This window comes from Notolabrus celidotus, chromosome 12, assembly GCF_009762535.1.
Source record: "Notolabrus celidotus isolate fNotCel1 chromosome 12, fNotCel1.pri, whole genome shotgun sequence".
NCBI lineage: Eukaryota > Metazoa > Chordata > Actinopteri > Labriformes > Labridae > Notolabrus > Notolabrus celidotus.
Genome location: NC_048283.1, coordinates 16,167,831 through 16,194,201, shown reverse-complemented (window position 1 = coordinate 16,194,201; position 26,371 = coordinate 16,167,831). Strand labels below are relative to the sequence as shown.

Here is a 26,371-nt window from a genome sequence, read left to right as displayed (position 1 = left end):
CTTTGGGTCTAAAACTAATGATAATTTCCATTTTCAATTCAACAGTTTTCTCACTTTTTTTCTTTGAAAAACTGTCTAAAAAAGACAATCACACTTTATAATGAGACTAATAGAATAACATAACTAACTAAAAGTCCATGATGCAACAATGTTTGGTTTACCATCAAACAAAAAAAAGGCACAATACTGTTACTATTGAAAGATGACACCCATCAAATGTTTAGCATTCTTACCTGCAGTTAATAAACACGCACAATTTTAAGAGAACAGTTATGCCTCATAGATAACCAGAGGGTACTTTTTTTTATTCATTTAGTCAAAGAGGCGTGATCTTGGGGCCTCTGAGTTGACTTCTAATCATTGTTTGTTGTTGAATATGTGTTTTAACAGTTGCAGTAACTTTAAAACATTGTTCAAAGTAACATTGCTGATACTTTAGGCTCAAATTATAATAGTAATAAACTTGTCCCACAGCGCGAGGATGAACACAATAGCTAATGTGTGCACAGCCCAGTTTGATCATGAGCTACAATTTTACAGTAACCCGACAGGCTTCACTACTACACTATGTTGTCTCAATGCAGCACAAGCATTCTGAAGTAGAGCAACGCGTCCCTGAAGGCACCACAAGAGACAGACCCATAACTTCAAACTTTTCACATGTACAATAACTGCGGTACATTGACGCACTGCACGCACAGAGTCCAAACCATGCCCCAAAAAAAGTGTGGTCAACTTTAACGAGCAACTTACCAGCTCTCTTCCTCCTCCTTTTTCCCCCTCGAGAAAACCCCTCCTGCCCACCAAGCTGTTGCTGTACAAAACTTCAGCTTTATTTGATCCAGCAGGACAAAAGGTCGACGAAAATGTCCGCTAGAAGTCTTGCAGTTTTGATTAACTTCATAGGAGATGGGTCTAAACTTCTTCTTTCCTCTCCCTTTCCTTCCCTTCCTCCTCCCCCTACCTCCCCCCTCCACGATCACGACAGAAGCCACTTCCGCGAACAAATGGCAACGTCATCTGGCCGCTGATCCTGTGTGTGTTTGTGTGCGTTTGTGTGCGTGTGTGTGTGTGTGTGTGCGTGCGTGTGTGAGTCATGGTGTGTGTACGCGCGTGTTTGGCTCTGCTGTGCACCTGGCCCATTCACTGCACATTGCGCAAAAAGAAAAATCCCTGAATGCAAGCCAAACGCATTACTAAGTTACATTGAATAAATAGGAAATGTTTTTGTCCTTTATTTACCGCAAGAAACAGTTCTGTGTTATCACCACTTGTTAGTATAACCTTACAGTAGTCTACAGTGGTGGTGGACAAAGTACACAGCTTCATTACTTCAGTCAAAGTATAGATACTCCAGGTCAAATTTTACTCCAATACAAAGTGAAAGTTGTTCAGTCAAATTATTGCTTGAGTTAAAGTACTGAAGTACTTCCCTTTATAAATGCTTAAGTATTCAAAGTACTTTTTAAAATATCTCCAAACTTTGTATTTTCACAATACATATGTTCACTCAAGAATACATAGGGGTAGCTGTCTGGGTGTTTTTTAAAGTAAACTTAAGACTTACCTTTTTAATCTAGCTTTTAATTTGGAGCAGTTTATTTTAGTCCTGGACTGCATTATTATTATCATTATTATTTTTTATTATTTTTATTATTTTAATCATCATTATCTAAACCATTGTTTTAACATGTAATTATTTCTTGTGTTCATCTGATCTTGTTAACTCTACCTTATTTTTAACTTTTCTTTCCACTATTACTTATTTTATTAATTTTACTGTGTTGATTTTCTTTTTTAAGTATTTCTTTTTTTTTAATCATGCCTTTTATAATTTTACCATTGCTGTTGTTTTCTGACCGTCTGTTATTCTGTGAAGCACTTTGGGCTGCATGTTTTTATGTATGAAAGGTGCTATATAAATAAAGTTGAGTTGAGTTGAGTATATTCTGTTACATCATGTTTATTTAGAAACCAATATTTTAAATTTTTTAAAACTATACCATGGAATAAAAACAGAAACTTAGTTACTCCAAGCACAGACACCTTAGTTTGAAATTTTTATCTGAAATGAAACTAATGTTATGTAGCTCAACACGCTTTGCTCCACATCAATGTCCGTGGAGACGCACAATATATAGGTATGTCTGAACCACTTAGACAAACAGAACTACACCAACACATTTTAATTTCTTAGGGATCAGAAAAGAGAAGGAAATTCATGAGCTGACTTCAAAACAAAAGTAGTGAGTAACTAGAGCACTGATCTCATCAGCCTGGCTGCTCAATAAAAGGAGCTCCTTTCCCTCAGTTAGGTGTGTGCAACAGTTTACCTTCAATATTGTTATATTTGTTTGTATCCTAATTTAAATGTAATTAAGATATAAATATGCATTTTTACAGCATATTTGGCCATTTAAAAGCATTGCCAATACTAAAGCAGTAGACAATATCAACAGTTCTGCATCCAGCCCTCCCTTTATGAAGAAGATGATGTTCATTTTCTGTTTTAGAAGTGTTGATGGACTAAAGCTTAGTATGTGGGATATGTGAGTAAATGTGTGTCTATCAGGTTGAAGTGGTGGGGACGCTTGTGGTATTTATGTCTCTCTGTAGGTGGCTTTGTACAGACTGTGGCAACAAATCTTATAAAGGATCTATCTGTCTGTGGCACTGTGTGTGTGTGTGTGTGTGTGTGTGTGTGTGTGTGTGTGTGTGTGTGTGTGTGTGTGTGTGTGTGTGTGTGTGTGTGTGTGTGTGTGTGTGTGTGTGTGTGAGAGAGAGAGAGAGAGAGAATTTGCTCATATACAGACTACTTGTATGAATGTGCTGGGAAAAAATTTGAATAATTATTTGTCCACTAAACTGCAAACCTAGTTCTAGTCCATATAAGTTTGTCAGTCTTTCAATGTACTCTCTGTGTCTCAAAGAACATGACTTACTTATGGCTTTCTGGCCATTAGCACTGTTTTGATGAATATTGGTCTAAGCACAAAGATTTTCCTTTAAGCTACATATATCTTCAAAGTAACTGGAAGAGAAAAAAAGAACATCTTTGAGAGCCATTTACTCCAAACCATAAAAATACCATCAGCGGGTCCTCGAACAAGAGCATGATATCAGACTTAAGCCCAACAATCCCTGTGGCATTGTTCATTTGAACCCGGGGTTAGATAAAAATAAGTGCCCTCTTCCAAAATAGATATTCTGACGTGTCATTGTAGAAAAACATATTAGATAACAACACTTGTAAAATAAATTATTGCTGAATTCCTTTGAGTAAACCATTGTCAGGGTCATGCTATTGTTCATACATGGTTCACTGTCACAGGGAATCTCACTAGAATCACAACGGTTGTTTGGAGACTATCTGTGATTTTGCTTTTCAGAATATATCATCTGCTAAAGAGGTTTATCTTTACAATATGATAGTCTATAGAATAGAATAGAAAGGCTTTACTGTCATTGTACTAGAATATATAACAACATTAGAAGAACAGCATCAGAAACAGGTGCCAAAACAGTCAATAGTCAATATATCCACATACAAACACATTAAAAGAAATAGGGATGAGACAAAATCTTTAGTCAAAGTACTTTCTCTTAAAGTCAAAATGAAAAAGTGATGCTTACTCTGAACTATTATCTTTAACTACTCTTTTAATCTTTATCTATTTGTTATTTGGACTCATCAGACATTCTATTATGTTTTTTTTCCCCTTCCCTGACTTTTTATTCTTTGGTTGATAAGGGCTTCCAGATAGGCTACCTTTATTTGCAGACCAATTTGTAAAAAAAATTATAGATAAACAGATCTTGAGAAAATCTTCAACAGCAAGTAAATATTGTATCACACTTACCTAGACAGTTTAAGAAAAAATATCAAATGCAATTTTTGGTGTTGTGTAGGCGAGTGGACATAAATGCACAAGAGGTTTCTAAACACGATTAATACATTATAATTGAAATGAATCGATTTGATTTATTTTACTACACATACCTGATGTTATACAATATATTCTCCTACAAATAAAATACTGCAATAAATAAGCAATTGAAGAGTTCACATTCTGATTCAACTGGAAATGCAGAAAGTGTGTATATTCCCTTTAATCCTTACTGTGTCATTATGTAACCTCATATGAATAAACCACAAAGAAACCACAATTTGGCTCTTTACATCAGAAAAATTAAATGCAAAAGAGGAGTATGACTCAACAAAAGTACTTTTTCCATGGATACTTTTTGCTGCTCTTGACTGACTCAAGCAGTCTTTTGTCCTTTTGCACAGCCAGAGAGATCTCCTTACAAGACAAGTCACAGTTTACAGATATTTCAAGTTCATTTTTGATCAGTTCTGTGCTGCATCTGTTTCTTGAGTCTGACCATTTAATGGCCATCAGAGAGAAAAGCCTCTCAACACTTTCCATATATTCTCCCACAAATAAAATACCACAATAAATCAGCAATTGAAGAGTTCATTTGCAAAAACAGTTAACTCACTTTTGAAAAACTAAAACATTTTTTCAAAAAACAAATTTTTTCAATTACTAGCTTTTGGTATTATTAATCAACTGAGATTGGGTGGCTTTGACTAAGTCAAAATGACTTTACTAATTAGAGGTGTCTTGAAAATGTAACTTTATTGGGAATCTATATCAAAAAGAAATATATTTTGAAAATGTATAAAAACGGAGTTACAGTATCTGTTTTACAGACTGCAGCACACAGTCAGGTCTGCAGAGAAGATCATTGGAGTCAGCCTGCCCTCCATCCAGGACTTGTACCAGTCCAGGACATCTCTGCAGACCCCTCACACCTTGGACACTCACTTTTCAAACTCCTCCCCTCCGGTCAATGTTACAGAGCTCTGTACGCAAAAACATCCAGACACAGGAACAGTTTCTTCCCCCAGGCCGTCACACTGATGAACACTTAACACTGTGTCATAAACCAGCTACCTCATGGACAGAGCTACCTTCATCCTTGCACTATTGCACATTATTATGTTGTCTATTGTTTCTTTTATTGCACTTGTGCCTTTTGTACTATATATATATATATATATATATATATATATATATATATATATATATATATATATATATATATATATATATATATATATATATACCGTTGTGCTCATAAGTATACATACCCTGGCAGAATTTATGGTTTCTTGGGTATTTTCTGTTGTCTTTAAGATATAAAAAGAGTAAACACAGTTGTTTGATAATAATTTGCTTCACCCAACCACTAACCATGAGTGAAAAATACGTTTTTCTCTCATCATTCATATTCTCTGAAAAATGGCCCAAAAAAAAATCACAAATTCTGCCAGGGTATGTAAACTTATGAGCACAACTGTATTTTTTTATATATTGTTTATTTGTACTTGATTTTTAGTGTCTATTTCAGGGAGTATGCAAAAATACCAGAGTCAAATTCTTTGTCTTCTTGAGATACAATGTGATTAAAGTTCTTTCTGATTCTGATTCTGTTTTTGCAAATGCACATCCTCATTCTTTCATAATAAGCAGTAAAGTCGCCTGGCTAGACTTGCAGACATGCGATCAAGCGCCACCCACAGGCATGAGTACTGAGCAGCAAACAATTCGTACTGAAACATCGCTGATAATTAATATTTCATGGGGAACAGTAATATTGGGACTCCAACCAGCAGGGGCAGATGAGCTGCGTACTTTCTGTAGTGCTGCTCATGAAGAAGTCGTGTCTCACCAGCTGTTACCATCGTGCCTTCTTAGATACGGTGATGCAAAGTGTAAGCATGAGTATAGACGACTTGTGTGCACCACTCATTTGGCTCATCTGCACCATATTTACTTTGACTTGATGGACATTTAGAGCTCTATGTCGCCTGTTTTGAGTCTAGCTCAATAGGAGCAGCTGAGTTACTTCCGTGTACATAAAAAAGGTTGACCGCTAAGTCCCGCCTCCTTGCACGTGATTGGCTCACCGACCTTCCCAGGAAACCTTTCTTGTCTGTGATTGGTCGGCTGACGAGCGTCTTATGAAACTGCTACGGATACATAACGAGGACATATGCGGCCAAGGAGTAAGTTTACTCTGCTTACATGAGTTGAATAACCATATTGTGTTAAAGTACATGCTGTGTTTATTCATTGTACATGTTGGTGAATATAGCAGGAGGTTATACAGAGATCTAGTCAAAATGTAAGTGTATTGAATGCTAGTGCTTGCTTGATTGCTACACACTAGTGTGTTAAGCAACGTTAACCTAGCAAGGGGACAAGTCACATTAAATATAAGCTATGGTTTTCATCGAGGTACGTGACGCTTTGAATGATAGCACGCAATTCATGGGGGTTTTCCGAAGGCGAATGTATATGCAAGAGGTTATTTCTTCACGTCACGTAACTTCCAGTGTTTGGCAATGTAGAGAGTGCGGTCAAGGATAATAATACGCAACTTCAACACCTGTCAGTTCAGCTGTATGTAGGGTTGCCAACTTTCTCACTACTACATAAGGGACAGGTGCACGGTGCCATGGTGGTGTGTGCATGATGTGTGAATTCAGGGTATATTCATATTCTGATTTAACTGGAAATGCAGAAAGTGTGTATATTCCCTTTAATCTCTACTGTATCGTTATGTAACCCCATATGAATAAACCACAAGTTGGCTCTTTACATAAAAAAACAGGCAAAAGAAAAATTAAATGCAAGAGGAGTATGACTCACCAAATTCACTTTTTCCATGGATACATTTTGCTGCTCTTGACTGACTCAAGCAGTCTTTTGTCATTTTGCACAGCCAGAGAGAAGTCCTTATGACAAGTCACAGTTTACTGATATTTCAAGTTCATTTTTGATCAGCTCTGTGCTGCATCTGTTTCTTGAGTCTGACAATTTAATTGCCATCAGAGAGAAAAGCCTCTCCACACTTTGTTGCAGGTGTGACTGGCGCATGATCAACTGTGGTTTCATCAATCAATCAATCAGACTTTATTTATAAAGCACTTTTCATACAATGACATTGTAACACAAAGTGCTGTATATAAAAACAACTTCAAAATAGAATAGATTAAGAAAAAGATCCCACCCCCAGCCCCGACCCCAAACCCACCCCACAATCCTAAGGTTAAGAACACAATATGCAACAATAGTAATAAAAACAATAAAAATAAAATAAATCAATCAATAAATAAAAAGAAGTTGCTGAACGAACTGAGGAAACGCTCTCATGATATCTTAATGAGGAAACACTGGAGGTAGAATAAGATGTTAAACCTCAAAACAGGAAATTAAAATTATCTGATCTAGGATCTGTTAAGTGCAGTCTGTTGTATTTACAATAGTTAATGGTCAATATACAGGACAATTGAGGTCCTGTATGAAACAAACCAATTAGGCCAATATACAAGATGTCCCTGCTAATACGGGACAGTTGGCAACCCTAGCTGTAGGGTCAAAACAAGGCTACTTCCTTATAACAGCAAACAGAGCGTACTTTTGCATTTATTTTCCATGGTTAAGGATTGTTATGTGTGCACATACATGTGTTTGACTGTCCTTCAGTGTACACACCGACAGGAATTAATAGAAGAGATTAGAGCAGAAGCAAAATAATCTATTGCTAATTTAGCCACCATTTTTGTTTCTGTTTGCACAAAACCCTCACAAATGTATTTTCTTGCCCTTGTCTTCTTTTTTCTTCCTGTGTCCTGCACCTTCATGTGTCCCTTCCAAGACCCTCCTATGTAGGTGACCAGGAGTTATGGAGGGGAGGGCCTGAACTGTCATGCAACATATTGAGAAACTCTTTATGAGTTCTTCATGTTGATGTAAGCATCAAAATGAGCTTCCACGAGTGATGACTTAAGCAATAGAAAGTTAATGAAGAGCACAAAAAAGAACATAATGCATTTTACTACATGCCATTAGATTGATACATAAACAAATGTTTGCAGTGATAAGATAAAATATACTTGTAAAGAGTGACATGCTTATGAATGGTGTTGTAAGCAGTTTTCCTTTGTGTCTTAGCCTTGCTTTCCCCAAACTGAGCAGAGCAACTGTGCGTGTGAGGAGGCTGGCGGCTCATCTCTGCAAAGCAACCATGTCAACAGACCGCCAGGGCTCCAGTCCGTCCTCTGCAGGCAATGGCGATGCCCCCACTGCAGCCATTCTCATCATTGGAGATGAGATACTCAAGGTGATTTTGTGTGATAAATTGTTGTGGAGCACTTGAATGTATCTACACCAAGAATCTCAGAGCATGTGGATGTTTGCATATCAGAACAGATCCCTGTTATTTCACTAATAGATCTGCACACTCTAAAGTGTGATTTTATTAATATATATATTAAGATATGGCACCCTAGTTCATCAGTATGCTTCAGCTCACTGGACTGCCACACAGTCAAGGCTCCACACTACATATCCTCAGGAAATCCCTCTGATCGTCATTTAATGTGGCAGCAGAGCTCAGTTTTCAAATGACAAGTTCACCACTATGTCTTGATGTGACATGATCATGTTTTAAACATGAGGCCTCCAGTGCCATGTCTTACACGCAAAACATGCTCACTGTGAGTCATTGAATTTCATCAGGCAAGACCTTGTATTCATTTTGAAATCATCCAGAGCAGTATTGAAGTGAGTTTTGCAAAAAAGAAGATTAAACTAACTTGAGTGTCTCTTTGTCATTGGTCTGTTAGGGTCACACTGTGGATACCAACAGCACCTTTCTTACTAAAGCACTCAGGAAGCTCGGAGTGTCCGTGCAGCGAATAACAGTCATACCAGACGTCCAGGAGCTCATTGCCAATGAGGTGGCCCTTCTTTCTCCCCGGTATACACACCTCATCACCTCAGGAGGCATAGGCCCCACCCATGATGATGTCACCTTCGAGAGCATCGCCATGGCATTCAAAGAGGAGTTGCATCCCCACCCTGAGCTAAGCCGACTGGTGGAGGAATTCTTTGGGGTGGTGGATAAAAACAGTGCTGCTATGAAGCTGGCCATGGTGCCACGCTCAGCCAAACTCAATTATGGAACCGACCCACAGACCGGACAACTGCTACGCTACCCGCTGGTGAGTACACAGGCTGTAAGAGTTATTAGTGTATGTATGTAACTTACTGTCCATATTTAAATGTAATGGATCATGTTGACAAAAAAGAATGAAGTAGATCAAATTATGTCCAAGCAGCTGAGAATCAGTCCTCTCCCTCTTCTGACAGCCTTTGTTAAAATTGATGTTCCAAATATCTGCTGTGCTGCATCTGGTCTTTGTTTTGAGGCAAACATAAAATGTTTAAGCTGACACAACTTTCAGGAAGATGCTCTCCCACAGTCACATAATGTCTGCTCCATCCTGTTCTGGGGTTATTTTGGGAGACAGATTGCCACATCATCTACAAACCAGACACTGCAGGATTGTAGGCAGCTTCTCTCAGCGGATCATATTAACCATTTACAGACCACAGCAAAGTAAAGATACACACCTGCAAGAGGAGGTTACTCATTCAATGTTGCTCTTTTCTCTGTTAATCATAGAGGAACCTTGTGATTACTCAATTAGGATTATAAGTACCAATAATAAAATGATATTGATACATAAGTGTGTATGTTAACTTCATTTCAGGAATCAACTTTCACACATACACCACTCCTAGACAATGTTATGTAATTTTCTGTTCATGTGTGAAAAATGTTCAACTAGTTTTGAGTTATGAACACCTTAGACATAAAGAAGTCACTTTATTGAAGCATTGGTTGTGTCTGAAATAGGAAATACATATAGAATGAAACATGCTCATAGTACAGCTTACCCATTAAAGGCCCTTTTATTTAACCATTGAATATCTGACTCATGCGTTGTGTTATGTATCTGTCTCCTTCTTCCAGGTCAGTGTACGTAATGTGTTCATCTTTCCCGGGATCCCATCTTTAATGGAGAGAGCCTTCAATGGACTGGAGCACCTCTTTGCGAGTTCAGGGACCACTTTCCACTCTCGTGAGGTAACCCCATGCCCACACCTGTCTTTAAAGGTACAGTGTGTAGAAATGGGAATATTTATGGCCCTTTTCCATTACACAGTTCCAGCCTTACTCGACTTGACTCTACTTGGTTTGGGTTTCTTTTCCACCAGCCTGAGTACCGACTCACGGTGGGTTGGGTCGTTATAACACAGCTGCGTGAAACTGCGTTCACGTCATTTTGAACACCACACAAACACAACAATCACAAACAATGGAGGACATGGAGGCCATGGTGTACTTGCTAAACCTCGTCAACAGACCACGGAGAAACTTTGCGTGCAGACATTGTACAGTACTGATGTCGTTTTTTAAAAATGGCGGGGTTGATTCCTGTGTTCAGCGTCGCACTCATGACTCTTCGGTGATAACATTCTCTGACCAATCAGTGGCCGGCAGTCCGGCGACGTCACCTTTTAGAATCGGCTCAGCTCGCTTGGAACCAGAGCAGAGCAGGTACACAAAACTGGTATCTGACACGAGGTACCGCACCCTTGGCAACGCAACACAAACCGAGTAGAGTCAAGTCGAGTCGAGTAGAGGGCTAAGACGGGCCAGTGGAAAAGGGCCATTAGTGGTATCAAGCAGTGAGATTCAGATTGAAAAGCTCCCTTACTCACACTTCTTGTTAGTGAGCTTTAAGAAGCAATGGTGGCCGAGGACAAGAAGCTCTTGTGATGCATGGAAGTATGAGTCTACATTTTTCAAGTTCTCACCATCAAAACATTGATCAATTCAAAACAACCTCTCTTTTTCTTTGTCGTCTTCCACCTGTCGCATTTCTGGCAACCACCCACTAAATACAAAGATACATATGGCCCGTACTAGTTTGTTCCTTTTGTGCTACTGTAAAAACATGACGGTGCAAGATGCTGGCCACCTACTCCCATGTAGATACAAAAGGCTAATTTTAAGTTATCAAAAACAAACAGTGTTTATAATCAGGCGATTATACACCATTTAAACATACTTGTGAAAACTATATTCCATGTCTGTTCTGTCGGTCACCAGGGTGGGGCTCCGAAATTTGTGGCTTCAATTAGGATGACTGTTGTTCTGTCCATGAATATTTTTGGGCATTTTTGCTGAAAACCTCTGACTTGATGACTCCAGGCAGGGCTCCGCTCTAAGTGACATTTTTTTGTCATTGTTAAGTTAAAAACGATCTAAAGATAACACGGAGTGTTTTCTTCTGAAAATTAACCAGGTTTTTATTTTGTTTTGGTGCCTGACTTCCTGTCTCGCTCCATCTGCTCTGTGCTGAATTGATGCGTCGTGCTCTGGCATCCGGCAAAAATAGTGGTCTTCTGATCCGTTGCGTTCCAACCTGCCGAATCAGAGACGCAGCCGGAACGTAACGGAGCGGATCCAGTGGGGGTTAACAGATTGACTAGAAAAGGAACCTGTCAGATCCGGTGCCGTGACGGATCGGAGACGGACCGCACAAGGATCTGCTGGAATTTGGCCTTGAGGGTTCAAGGTGCTGGGTGCTGAAGACAATGAATACATTGATTTTGTCGAAAATGTTCAAAATGGATACTGCCAAAAAATCCCCCAAAAATGCCGTTAGTGGACACAAGCAGTAAGTAAGCTATGACCTTTTCCTCAGGTTTTTGTGGATGCAGACGAGGCAGAGATCGCTCCCGTGCTGACCAAACTGCAGGCTGGTTGGGCCCGAAAGGTGGCTCTCGGCTCCTACCCTGACTGGCTGAGTAACTATCACAGAGTCCGGCTGGTCCTGGACTCTGACAGCCAGGAGGAGGTCGACAAAGCCCGGGGTCAGCTGCTAGAAGAGCTGCCGAAAGGAAGTGTGGTGCCCTTAGTCACTGACCCGGTGTCCATCGCCACGGCTGAGGTGTACATGCTGGCCAACAATGGTGAGGGGGAGTCGGAGAGTTTGCAGAATGACAGTAAAACTATGTCAAGTTAATACAAAGTGAATATTGCAGAGAACTCTTTGGCTTTACTCAGGCACTGGGGCCGATAAAGGAAGAAATTATTAGAGTAATTAAAGCTGTAAAATCATAGTTGGTTGTAAAAAGAGATTAAAATCGGCATGAGGCTGATAACCAACAAAATTTGACTCCATTCATTTTAAACGTCTTCCCACTGTGGATTTCATTTCCCACAGGCACACCACTGGGTGAGAAGGTTATGACTGCTCTGAAAACGATTGAGGCTGCACTGGATCAGTATTCGACTGAGGAAGTCTGTGTCGGCTTCAACGGAGGCAAAGACTGCACGGCGCTGCTCCATCTGTACTATGCTGCACTGAAACGGTACGGTCTTGCCAGAGGAGGCGAGAGGAGAGAGATCTGTTACTGTAGAGGGCGGAATGATTTAACTAGGGCAAAACAAATGACCTGAGAGAGAGGAGATGAACAGGAGATTCAAATTAAAAACATAATGATAGCACTTCAGCGTAGTGGGGCATCACAGCGAGAAATAAGTGGAGGAAAGAAAATGAGCCCAGCAGCAACGAGGGACAAATCTCAGATGAGATGGGCTAATGTTTGGGCTTTTTCTTGACCTGAATTGGAAAAGATAGCAGAAGATAATGATTAAGATAAACAGAAGCTTACTTTCCTCTCTCTTCTCTTGTTTCCCCTTTCTTTTGCCACTCTCAGGCGGCATCCAGATGGTAAAGACAGAGTGAAGGCACTGTATATACGCATTGTCTCTCCATTCCCAGAAATGGAAAGATTCCTTCAGGACACCATAAAAAGGTGAGATGCACTCTGTTAACACTTTCCTTCTTTTGATCAAAGTCTTTTTTATTTTTCAGATATAAATTTAGAACAACAACAACAGTAACATAGGACAGTCACAGACAAAAACAAACATGTCCTACTCCCTATTCCCACAGCACTAGATCTTCAATGAGCACACAGCCAGACAATTAAACAAAAACATCTGTACAGACATGACGCACACAAAAAATATAAATATATGTGTAAATAAGAAAATAAAAAACATACATTTATATAGAAATAAGAATGAAAAAGTAAGAACGGGATTAAAGAGTCATGTTAGCAGCTGTCATGTTTTCAACATAGGATATGAACGGTTGCCAAGTGTTAAAAAATGTCCTGGTGCAACCTCTGATGGTATATCTGATTTTCTCTAAGTGGACAAGACACATGACCTCCCTTATCCACTGGCTATATGTTGGAGGTACAGGGTCCTTCCATCTAGATAGGATAAGCCTCCTGGCCAAAAGGGAACAAAAGGCCATCATGTTTGATTGACATCCTTTAAAAGGATCATTCTCTGGGGCAACTCTGAATAGTGAAATTAGTGGAGAGGGGTCTATTGTTGTGCCTAACACTTTCCTTTTGACAGTACAAATAATTCTGAATTATGCTTTCTTTTTGTGTACCAGTCCTTTTTCAACTCATTCTTTCATGATGTGTTACCCCCTAGATATGACTTGGACCTGTTCTCAGTGGAGGGCAGCATACGCCAGGCACTGAGCGAGGTGCAGGAAAGGAAGCCGGAGCTGAAAGCCGTCCTGATGGGGACCAGGAGGAGTGACCCCTACTCTCACACACTCACAGCCATGTGTCCTACTGACCCAGGCTGGCCAGACTACATGAGAGTCAACCCTTTGCTAGTAAGAGACATACAATTCGATACATTCGATGAAATGTTTTCTTATTTTAAAAAGCACAAAATAATACCATGTGACTCACCCAGTTATTTTTCTAAGTGAAATAATACATGAAACCAGAACTGGAGCAGCAGTTGCATATGTCTAACATGTTTTATAATTAACCGTAAGGCCTCTGCAGTTATTTATAAAAACAAGAACCAAGCAGACCTCCAGCGTCACCACAATTTAATGTCTCAGTCTTTATAGAGCTGTGGGTGAAACTGCTATTTGACTGCTAATATAAATCTGTTTTCGTTGCTCCAGCCAGGCAATTTCCCCTTGTTACACTTAATGTTATTTGTCATCTCCACTGAAGTTTCATAGCACAGATCTACAGGGTGTGAACAAAATATTACAACACCTGCACAGTTTAATCCACTTCAACAGCCCTGCAGGAACGCTGCATTTGTGAGGCTTAAAATGATGTTACGAGTATTATGCAACTGCGATCACAGAAATGTAGCAGGTACAAATGGACAATGTTGTTCTATTCGTTGTCCTGCAATTAATCTCAATGTGAGTCAGTATCTTTTGCAATCTAAACATACAGTGGGTACAGAAAGTATTCATACCCCTTCAATTTTTCTACATTTTGTCATGTTACAGCCTTATTCCAAAGTGGATTAAATTATTTTTTCCCTCAACATTCTACACACAAAACTCTATAATGACAAAGTGAAAAATGCTTTGTAGAAATTTTTGCAAATGAATTAAAAATAAAACACTTGGGGAGCTGATGGCCTAGCGGTCTAAGCGCCCTACATACAGAGGCTACAGTCCTCGTCGCAGGGGTCGCCGGTTTGATTCCCGGCCAGTCGACCATTTCCTGCATGTCTTCCCCGCCCTCTACTCCCCACATTTCCTGTCTCTCTTCAGCTGTCGTATCAAATAAAGGCAAAAAGGCCAAAAAATATAACTTTTAAAAATAAAACACTCTAATATCACATGTACATAAGTATTCAGACCCTATGCTTTGAAACTCAAAATTAAGCTCAGGTGCATCCTGTTTCCTCTGACCATCCTTGAAATGTTTCTACAACTTGATTGGAGTCCACCTGGTGGTAAATTCAATTAATTGGATGTGATTTGGAAAAGCACACACCTGTCTATATAAGATCCTACAGTTGACAGTGCATGTCAGAGCACAAATCAAGCCATGCAGGCAAAGTAATTGTCTGTAGACCTCCAAGACAGGATTGTATCGAGGCATAGATCTGGGGAAGGGTACAGAAAAAATTCCTCTGCATTGAAGGTCCCAAAGAACACAGTGGTGTCCATCATACGTATTGGAAGAAGTTTGTAACCACCAGAATTCTCCCTAGAGCTGGCTGCCTGGCCAAAATGAGTGATTGGGGAGAAGGGCCTTGGTGAGGGAGGTGACCAAGAACCCAACGGTCACTCTGACAGAGCTCCAGAGTTCCTCTGTGGAGATAGGAGAACCTTCCAGAAGGACAACCATCTCTAGAGCACTCCACAGATCAGGTCTTTATGGTAAAGTGGCCAGACGGAAGCCACTCCTCGGTACAAAGCACATGAAAGTTTACCAATAGGAACCTAAAGGACTCTCAGACCATGAGAAACAACATTCTCTGGTCTGATGAAACCAAAATTGAACTCTTTGGCCTGAATGTCTGGAGGAAACCAGGCACCTCTCATCATCTGGCCAATACAATCCCTACAGTGAAGCATGGTGGTGGCAGCATCATGCTGTAGGGATGTTTTTCAGGAACTGGGAGACTAGTCAGGATCGAGGTAAAGATGAATGCAGCAAAGTATAAAGAGATTCTTGACGAAAACCTGCTCCAGAGCGCTCTGGACCTCAGACTGCAGCAAAGGTCCACCTTCCAACAGGACAATGATCCTCAGCACACAGCCAAGATAACAAAGGAGTGGCTTCAGGACAAGTCTCTGAATATCCTTGTGTTGCCCAGCCAGAGCCTGGACATGAACCTGATTGAACATCTCTGGAAAGACCTGAAAATAGCTGTGCACTGACGCTCCTCATCCAACCTCATCAAGCTTGAGAGGATGTGCAAAGAAGAATGGGAGAAACTCCTGAAATCCAGGTGTGCTAAGCTTGTAGCATCACACCTGAGAAGACTGGAGGCTGTAATCACTGCCATTTTGGAATAAGACTGTAACATAAAATGTAGAAAACGTTAAGGGGTATGAATACTTTCCGTACCCACTTTATATTTAACAATAAAAGACTCCCACAGTGGAAGTCAATGCAGGCCCATTCTAAATACTGACACAACTTTTAACAAGCTGTGGCAAGTATGAGTCATCAGCGGTTGACTTCATCGTTAGAAAGTTATGTATTTGTCAAACTCAGAGGGATGTATTTATATCATGAGCAATCACAAAGCACTAAAAAACTGATCTCAACACTCACAGGATTGGACGTATCACGACATCTGGTCCTTCCTGAGGACGTTATACGTGCCCTACTGTATTCTCTACGACAAAGGGTGAGAAACCATTCAACCGTTTCCTCCCCCCCCCCCCCCCCCCCCCCCCCCTGTATTCATGTATACAACATCACATTTAAAGTGCAGCATTCAAGGTTTAAAACTCCTCTGTCCACATGCAGGTACACCTCACTAGGCAGTATGGACAACACTTGCCGAAACGACGCCCTCCAGGTGGTGGATGGGAGGGGGGTGAAGCGGTACAGACCGGCCTACAAGCTGGAGAACGAAGATGAGGAGCGAAACGCCCGTGCCTGATGAAACCTCACCTGTTGCTGATAGACCCAGATTCCTTGCACACGCACAGCAGTACACGGACATTTTTTACCACGCATTTATGTGAATATTTACATGAAGAGATTGTTAAGGAAGGGTGTGTGTGCGTGCTTGTCTCAGAATGCGAGTGTTCTTTGTTTCTACCTGTGAGTTTCAGTCTAAAGTAATGTCTCTTTGTGCTGTTGAATAAAACATCAGTCTGTGTCATCTTTTTCCATTGTCATGTTACTATTTTAAGGGGACTCTCACAGACAAGGGCTTTCAATATTCCTCCTGATTCATCTTACACCTGAATCCATTTGTTTTGTTTCTAAATCCAATAAGAACAATCTGCCCTGAAGACACAGCCTCTATCAAAATCTATTAGTAAATAATGTGAGAAGGTTTGCTGTCAGGGAGAGAAAATCATGTTTTTGTAGCTCTGTGTGCCCACCACAGAAGGTCAAACAGCAGGCTCATATTGATTCATCTGTGTCTAACATGAATATCTATAATAGCAGACTGCAGCGTGTTAAACTGAGCATCTCTCCAGCCGTAATACACTGAATATTCCTCACTCTGATGTTGTAGTTCTCTCTGCGCACCTCACGGGCGCGTTGTTCTCACTTTTTCCATTATGCATCCGTGAATACAGAAATTACCTCCTCTGTCTCCAGACGTGATTGAATCCAGGCTGATCGATCCTCTCTCCATCCCTCCCTCTCTCTCTCTCTTTCTCTCCGCCTGGAGATTAGTGAACGGCGCTCGGAGAGGATCGATACAGGCCGATCTAATAAAGCGGGTCGCTTACGAGGCCACCGCGGGGTTGCACACACTGTTACACCGGCAATTACCACTTCAACCCCCCCTCCCCTCCCTAACTTATTTGTCCGGGTTTCACGACTTGCTTGATTTATTAATAATAACAGTAATAAAAGAGGCAATGAACAGAGGCTTCATAATCACAGCAGAGATGTAATGGTGTTTGCGATGAAACGCCGGGACATTGTCTGGAATGATGATATTTGTGTGGTAGAAAATTATATTGTAAACTTCAAATGTGTCTGAGGCGGACGCCCCAATGTGACTCCTAACTTACAGGGTAAATAATGAACTTAAAAAATCAAATTGATGTACAAATTACCACGCTTTTCCTACACTTCATGTCTTATTCTTTATATAATGAGTTTATTGCATCGTTCTACTTTCTCTTTATCAACTTAACTCTCATAGATCTGCATAGAAAATACAGAAATTAATTCATGTGACATTGCTCATAAGCAGTGGTGGACAGTAACAAAATAAATGTACTTGAGTACTGTACTTAAGTACATTTTTTGAGTATCTGTACTTTACTTGAGTATTATTTTTTGGGTGAACTTATCACTTTTACTCCACTACATTCAGAAGACAATTATTGTACTTTTTACTCCACTACATTTCTATCAGTGCTCTAGTTACTCACTACTTTAGCTTTGAAGTCAGCTCATGAATTTCCTTCTCTTTTCTGAAATCTGATCCTAAGACAGTAAAATGTGTTTGTGTAGTTCTGTTTGTCTCAGTGGTTTAGTCATACCTGTATATCGTGCGTCTCCACGGTTGAAGGTGGAGCAAACACAGAGAAAATTTCACTCAGATCAGGGAGTTCATTTAGAGGTGGTAATGGTGACTATAATTCTCCACCTGAGCACCCATGTCCATATCTTCAGCCCTTGTTAGAGGTTTTTGAAATGAAGAATGATACGTATCGTTTCAAATGTTCTCCCTGTTTCCCACTCTGCCCAAACATACAAACATTCACTGTCCAACCTGAGAAAGCGTGTTGAGCTGTAACATTTGTTAAATTCCAGATGAACATTTCAAACTAAGTTGTCTGAGTTTGGAGTAACTTAGTGACTGTTTTTATTCCATGGTATATTATTTTAGAGATTTCAAGTAATGGTTTCTAGATGAACATAATGTAACAGAATGTACTTTTATGTATTCTTGACTGCACTTGTGTATTTCGGAAATACAAAGTTTTGAGAAACTTTTTAAGAAGTGCTTGAATACTTAAGTATTTTTAAAAGCAAGTACTTCAGTACTTTAATTCAAGAAATAATCTGACAGAGCAACTTTCACTTGTATTGGAGTAATATTTGACCTGGAGGATCTATACTTTGACTTAAGTAATGAAGCTGTGTACTTTGTCCACCACTGCTCATAAGACATGAAACTTATACTGTGCTCTGGATAACTTGCTCAACTATTTTTTTCTCACAAAAAGTTCAACTTCAATTAGAGTCACTTAGTCTTTACTTGAGTGATTAAAACATGTTCCTTTACAAATCAGGGGCAAAGTTGTGTTTATTGAACGATCTGAAGCACAAAACTACATTTCTGTAGTGCTGTCATCATTCATTTTCAGTTTGGAACACAAAAAGAGATAAATATTGGCTTATTCCCTGTAGATGTCCTCATGATAGTTGTGAAATGAGCAGTCAAACAAAAAGTCTAACAGTCTTTTGTACATGTGGCAAAAGTTTCTACAAGAACTCAACTGCAGATGAAACGAATGATCTCATGTATCTGTTTGATTTGGCTCTTACAGCTTAAGTGAACCTCCTCCCATTTGGCTGAAGTCTAAACTCAACATGAAGAGAGTGGTGAGGGTCTCAAGGATGGCCTTTGTCACTGACTTGATAACATGGTTAATGCCAGCAGTCTGTTGGCAAAATGTGACAATGTTTCCCAGCCTGTTTTTTGTGACAATGAGGTTGCCAAATCAACAGATCATCATACAAGTTAAATTGACTCAATAGAGGATGAATCAAATACTTTTTAAAGTGATCTATCAACATTAAAACCCCTCCACTTTCTCAAGAAGAAGTGTCTCTGATTGGTCTTTTTGCAGAGGGCATCAGTGCTAGCATCAAAGGTCAGTTTGTCGTCAAGGATTGTACCTAAGTGTTTATACCAAGTCCCTGTCTATATCTTACCCAATGATTAAAGTTGCTGTCTTAGCAGGGGGTTTTCTGCATGAACATTAGCTCTACATTCATTTTACATTTTGTCTTCGATCAACCTAAAGAACGAATACCCCACTGAATCTGTCACCAGGTGTCAGCAGGGGCTTTTGCAGGGGTTTTGTTATCTCCCTGAAATCTGATTGGCCGCCTCAGATGCAATCCAAAAATCCTAAACTATGGCTGTTTTCGAAACGGCCTGCTACATACTACCTACTAATGTAGTAGGCAGTAGGTATTGCCCATTACGTAATGCGTTTTAATTTAATATGTAATATGACTGTTGTAATATGTAATATGACCGCTGAGCCAGACGTCACTGAATTTCCGGTTTCAGAATGAGGAAGGAAACAACGGCCAAGCTGATAGCAAAACTGCTTCTTTAGCATCCACTTGTGATTTAAAAAGTTATGAAGTGGTTTATATGTAATTTAATAATTTACATAGCACATAAAAACTTAGTGCTCCCCTCAAAAAAAAGAAGGGGAAAGAAAAAGCAGAACGAGCGCTGTGCATTATGGGAAACAGTACGCGAGGCAGACTGGTCCGATGCATACTGTGACATTTTCCCGAATCAGCAGACATCCGGGGAGTTTTGGCATTCTTCAGATTTTGCACTTTTCACATACTACTTACTACATACTGAATTTTGGCCAAATCAGTACGCTCTGCTAGTATAGTAGGCGGTTTCAAAAGCAGGCTATGATTGACTACTTGCCTTGTTGAAGGCAGGCTTATGTTACAAATGCATTATTTGGGCTGTGTTGCAACTAGATGCTAGTAGCATTGTAGTCCAATGTATCATGTTTTCTCTTTTGTGTATATATATATTATTAATTTTCAAAGTGGACATCAACAACAACAACAACAAAAAACAGAAACTAGAAAGACAAAAACAACAACAAAAAAACAACAACAACAACACACATCAGTACAAGACAAAGAAGATAAAAGACGAAAAAGACAGAACACCAAAACAATCCACAAGATACAAACAAAACAAGACAAGAAGACAATAACCCGACAGCCCCCAGATCAAGACTCACAACCAGACAGCAACACCCTATAGCACATGCCGCTCAAGTAGCAAAACACACACTGGCAAAGAGGTAAACATATACAAGGCATCGTGCCACAAGCCCTTCCCAAAGAAGGAGAGGGCTAACGGCAACCCGCCAAAACAGCAAAAGGGGATGGGAATATCCAATTCTTATTTATAAGATAGGGTTCAGACTGAGAGGTACTCCGCCTTTTTGTAACAAATCTGTAATTTCATTGGGTAGATAAACTAAGACTGGTTGCCAAATTTCAAAAAAATATCTGTTGTTCCCTTTTAACTTTGAGGAGAGGCTCTCCATTGGTATAACCTTGTATACTTCTCTGTACCACTGTGTCACTGTTGGTGGTTTGTCCTTGATCCACTGAAACAAAATACACCTTCTCGCTAGTAGAAACAATTTCATTAGAAGGGTGTATTGTGATTGATTAAGATCTAGACCGTCTTGTGGAAATCCCAACAGAAACAATGCAGGTTCAAGTTTCATTTTTTTGTTTAAGATTGTATGTACCTCTTTTCTAACGTTTTTCCAGAACCGTGCTTTTATAGGGCACTGCCATATTAGGTGAAAGTAAGTTCCCACCTCCTTCTGACATAGGAGGTGATATATTAGATATATTAGAGCTACATTTATTTAGAAATTGAGGCGTACGTTGAATCCTATGGAGGATTCGGTACTGGCTTTCCTTTAGACGATTACATGTAAAGATTTTATTTGACATTGAGAATAACTTTGACCACTCTTTATGACTTGGTTGGATTTTGAGGTCCTTCTCCCGCGTGCTGGTGATTTTATCAATGCTATATTGGTCAAGGGATTGCAACTTCTGATAAAAAAGAGCAATAAACTTTTTAGAAATATTTGGAGTTAGTAAGAATGTATCAAAAGGGCTCCTGATGTATTTATCATTTGGAAACTTGCAAGTTGTTAAAATAAGGTTTCTAATCTGCAAATATGCAAAAAAAATTGAGGAGGATATTCCAAATTTGTCCTGAAGCTGCTGGAAGGACATAATTGCTTCTGCTTCAAACAAGTCTCCTATTGTTTTAACACCCTTTTCAAACCATTTTTCAAAAACACATGTACCTTGTCCAGGTGGAAAGTGATTGTTATTAATTATTGGTTCAAGGGATGATGTGACGTTCTTATGGCCAATCAGTTTTGAAATGTCGTGCCAAGTTTTAATTGTGTTGAATGTGATTACATTTTTTTTAATATCTGTTGGGAGTGGAATATTACTAGATAAGAAACACAGTAGTGAGTGTGGGTGACAGCACCAGGAGTCAGTATGAGTATGAGGTGTTTTGGCTTCCAGGAAGTTATGTATCCAGCTGTAAATTGAGCATGACAAGCCCAGTTGTAATACAGAAGGATTGGCATTGCTATACCCCCTCTGTCTATGGGTAATTGTAATGTTTTCATTCTTACTCTTGCTTTCCTCCCATGCCACAAAAATCTAGAAATTAATTTCTCGATATCACCAATGATGGTTTTTGTAATGCGGAGAGGGAGCATTTGCATTGGATAAAGAAGCCTTGGTAGTATGTTCATCTTTATCAGGCTTGCTCTGCCCATCAAAGATAAAGGTAGATCCATCCAACGGCTTAAATCTGTTTTCATTCCTGTGACAATATTTGCAAAATTTTCTTTGTAGAGATGATTAAGATTATGTTTTCTCTTGATATTACTTTAAGCTTTGACTTGAGTTGTACATCCTTCTTTGAGTTCTTAAAGAATTCAGTGTGGAATATTTGTTTTTGCCAGTTTGTTGTGTTACCTGTAAAGATGAATAATTTAGGTAGGAATATAATACTTAATGCCACCCCATAGGTCAGTGCCTGATTTGGGCCACCCCAGTCGAAAAGTCTGGACATGCCCTGGGTATACCGTATCTTAAACATCCATACAACGCTTCAATGGATGGAACCACATCATTTATTTAAACAAAGACAAATATAAGAAGAAAATCCAAGAGTAAGAGCGGTGCTACAGAACCTGCTATATATCTGTATCCTACCAGATGAATGATGTCAGAACCTTCCCAAAATGTCTTGTATGAATCATCTGAGGTGGTGCGACACAAGCCATATTTAAAACCAGCTCCTCCTGGACTGGCTTCAACAGTACAATGCAGTAAAATATCTGAACACTCCTTCCATCATTACAGGCGTGCCTTGGATGCTAAATTGATGCTGACATTTGTATGATGGCTTTCTAAAGTGTGTTACCTTTGTCCCTCTGTTCATTCTGTTCTGTTGTCTCCCACAGTTTCATCGTCATCCTCTTTCAGTTGTCACTCCATCACTCTCACTTTCCTGTTTCATCCGTCACGTCTGTTTCAGCTCCACTACTGTATCCACCCACTATCTACTGTAGTCATCACTTCCTTCCCTACTGCCTTTATAAGTCTTGGTTTTTATTCAGCCTTTCTTAAGATGGTTTGATTTGACTTGGAAGACAGAATAGGAAAATAAAAATCTGGGGTGACATATTGGAAGGAAACGGGTCTTGACTAGGGGCTTAAAATACTTTTTTTTGTGTGTGCAGTGTTTGCTCCCAAACTGCATATTTATGAGTCATATTTTTGAAATATGAAGTAGATTTGCTTTTAAAACTACAAAACTACAAACAAAACATTCCTGTAATTCTGCTACAGCAACTTTTGCATCACTTGAGACAAAAAGGGACAAACAGGAATTAAGAGAAAGTTGCATATTTAAACTTAATTGTTCCCCCAAAGACAGATTTTCTGGTGCAAGTATGATCACAGGAGCCACTTAAGGTGATGTGAGGATAAGAAGAGCTACTGCCTCTGTATTAAAGCCCATAATTCCTTGCTGCTCTGCTGATTCACTCCACTGTTTCGCCTCCAACCTCCCAGGTGGGACTTAGAGGTTTTACAGAACACCATGTGTGTGTGTGTATGAGTGTGTGTGGAATGGACTCAGCATGACTTAAGATCACTGTTACTCTCTCGGTGTGACTTTGTAGAAAGAAAGAAAAAACATGTGACGAGCTTTGATATCAGACTGAACTATCCGTTTCAGACTGTGATGCTTTTCTTCTAAAGGAATATGTTCCTAATCCAATTCCTCAGTAGTTCCTGCAGTGTAAAACGAGACTTGAAGCAGCATGAGACAGCAATTCAGGCACAGTCCTGTGAGAGATACTTAACACAGACGATGAATAGACACTGCGTTGTCAGAAAGCATCAGGAGAGAAGGGGGAGACCTTTGAGTTTATGCAAATGATCCCATCTGCGTGTAAAGCCAATCGACCAGAGCACAAGAAATAGGATGTTCAGTATCAAAGTGTCACACATTAAAAGTGGATGAAAGTATGAGAAAGAGAAAAAGGAAGGAAAGGAGGCAGGATGAGGAAGGGAGGCTTCTTTACTTGCTGTCATGTGAAGTGTGACTGACTTTTTACTCGTCTATGTCTGGTTCTGGTGTGTTCAAATAAAAAGACAGCCTCATAATCCTGAGTTTGTCACAGCTCGCAGTCCAGTACACACAACCAGGACCCCCCGCTTGTAGTCCAACACATGGGATGCATTCAAAAATAAGTCTTTCACACAGGCGGGGTTTGCTTTAATACAAAGGAGGCTGGGGGTCTGTGAAGCTTCAAAATGAGAAAAAAAAATCAGCTTAGCTTGACTCAACTGGAGTTCATTTGCACTCAACAGCCATAAGTTAAACATAGCGCAGGCTGTTAGAGAGATGAGAGATGTTTGACTCCATAAAAGCTTGACCAATGAGAAATGGTTCCCATTTTAAAAGATTAGGACTGGATTTCAAGCATGTATGCTACTTCCAAGGACAATTTTCAGTGTGAATCAATGCAAAATATCCCAAATCAGGCATGGAAGTTGTATTTATGTTTCCTTCTCTCATTTGACATCTTACTCATCTTACTTTTCTGGATTTAAAGTTAGCTGTCATATTTTACAGAATCCTTGGGTTGGATTTTTGTATAAAATATTGACACTTCTTCTTGCTTGAGTTTGAGACCAAAACCCCTGATGTGTGTCCTTCTCTTTTGCTACAGTCTGATCTGTTTCCATTGCTTTTGTAACGGACTGATGGTGTGAATATACAGCTGAAATAATAACCCTCTTATTGGCACTGTGTGATTAAGTGTACAACAAGCAGATGTAGAGACTCTATTTAAAGCAAACCAACTCTTTTCACACCTGAAGAGAAAAATAAGAATTCACCACATAGAAATTAAATAGCACAGCCATTCATCAAGGCTACAAAAACATAATTCAATGATAATCCTGAGGCTTTCACAGCCAAACATCTCACACACAAACAGACATTAAGCAGAATATGGAACCTGCTTGGAGACCATGTGTTTTTATGCCTCTAGCAGGACTCTCATTGTAAATGAAGCAGCAAATTACAACACAAGAAAACACAAATAGTGTTTTAAAGAGGAACAGATTGCTCCAAAGCTGGGGTTGTTGTGATGCGACATCTTCAGTAATGAATGTCTAGATGCAAATGTGTTATTTCAAATAGACTCATCCATTTAGAATTACTTCCTCGCTTGGTGACATTTTAAATCTTCGATTTGATGAATTATTCAAAATATGTGATTTCTTTGAGTTTTGGCTCTCTTTTTTTTCACCATTACGGGCAAATATTTTAAGTAGCTGTACTAATTATCATGCTTTCTTCATAAATTGATATTTACTTCTGTGATGCTTCAATGCTTTCTGTTTTCAGGATCTGATTCTCTGCTAAACAAGGAAATGTTTTCTGTAACGGAACATCTGCTGCTGTTCTACGTCTGCACAAAAGTGAGCTAAAGTGAGATTTAACTACTGACCAGCTGTGAGGGACATTGAATATACAGCTCTCTGGATAGGAGAAGTGAAGTGAAACATCCCAGAATAAATAAAGAGGATCTTCTTCTTGTTCTGAAGAATCCAAAGGCGTTTAAGTAGAAGGTCTGCTTGTTATAACCCACTTCACAGCTTTAGCATCTTAAGTCAGATTTTCACTCTCCACATGAGGGGTCAAAATATTCAATCTGGGAAATACAGTGTATATTGTATCGGATTATAAAGTGGTGAAAAAGTAGACGCAATATGTGCAAGAGATGTCAAGTGACTTTCTGCTGATTGGAGAAGACTTAAAGACGAGTCTTTTATCTTGGGATTGATAATGGCTCTTATTTTGAAGGAGTTTGTAGCACTGCACACACAGATGAAATGTAACTTTGAAGAGTGATTGCACCTAAAGTTTGTTCTGATTGGACTAGAGCAGGGGTGTCAAACTCCTTTCAGTTCAGGGGCCACATACAGTCCGAATTGGTCGGAAGTGGGCTGGACCAGTAAAATCATAACATAACCTATAAATAACCACAACTCTAAATTTGTACCTTTTGTTTTAGCGGAAAAAAGTACAAGTACATTCTGAAAGTGTTCACATTTAATGAACTATCTTTCTACAAAAACAGCTTTTATATTTTTCACCATGATGTGTCTCATAGTGGGGCCAAATATGATATTCTTTAGGTACTGAAACCTGCTGCGAACACACCAAGCACACAGGTTTCCCAGTCACCTGACACAGTAGTGCTAGTGTCAGTAGTGAAGAAGCGCAACTATGACACACCCACTTGTATGGTAAGCACATGCACGATATGAGGCCCCTTTGGAAATAGTGGATCCATCGCTTCTACATATGCGTAAACTTCAGTGTAATATTATTTTTCCCCCTCATAGAAAAAAGTCCTGGAGCGCCCATCAGCTGTGCTCCGTCAGCCATTTGATTGTATGCGCTCCCCAGAGGACAAATTTGTAATAGCAGTACTAATTTTTCACTTTGCGAAGTCATCCCGCGGGCCGGATTGGAACCTCTGGCAGGCCGGTTTTTGCACGCAGGCCGTATGTTT

The 26,371-nt window shown here is 39.7% G+C and overlaps 2 protein-coding genes across 5 annotated transcripts in view; one reads left to right on the top strand and one right to left on the bottom strand.

Moving 5' to 3' along the window:
- The window catches only part of shc1 (SHC (Src homology 2 domain containing) transforming protein 1), a 34,664-nt gene extending 27,898 nt beyond the window's left edge, over positions 1-6,766 (bottom strand). Inside the window, exon 1 of one of the 3 annotated variants that reach the window (XM_034697152.1) lies at positions 6,723-6,766. The gene's annotated coding sequence lies outside the window, so the exon portion shown is untranslated. Of the gene's footprint in view, positions 1-753; positions 986-6,722 lie in introns of those variants that run through there. The other 2 variants (XM_034697154.1, XM_034697153.1) reach the window with 2 other exon arrangements.
- flad1 (flavin adenine dinucleotide synthetase 1) lies at positions 5,717-16,637 on the top strand. Of its 2 annotated transcripts, none has more exons than XM_034697155.1 (11): positions 5,717-6,076; positions 7,732-7,825; positions 8,028-8,196; positions 8,702-9,079; positions 9,895-10,008; positions 11,636-11,903; positions 12,158-12,305; positions 12,654-12,752; positions 13,450-13,639; positions 16,076-16,149; positions 16,272-16,637. In XM_034697155.1, exons 2-11 carry the CDS (start codon positions 7,818-7,820, stop codon positions 16,405-16,407), a joined length of 1,584 nt encoding a protein of 527 aa, XP_034553046.1. In that variant the 5' UTR covers positions 5,717-6,076; positions 7,732-7,817; the 3' UTR covers positions 16,408-16,637. The 2 variants fall into 2 exon arrangements, with proteins under 2 accessions (XP_034553046.1, XP_034553047.1); XM_034697156.1 differs by lacking the exon at positions 5,717-6,076 and adding an exon at positions 6,172-6,195.
- Positions 16,638-26,371: the final 9,734 nt, after the last annotated feature.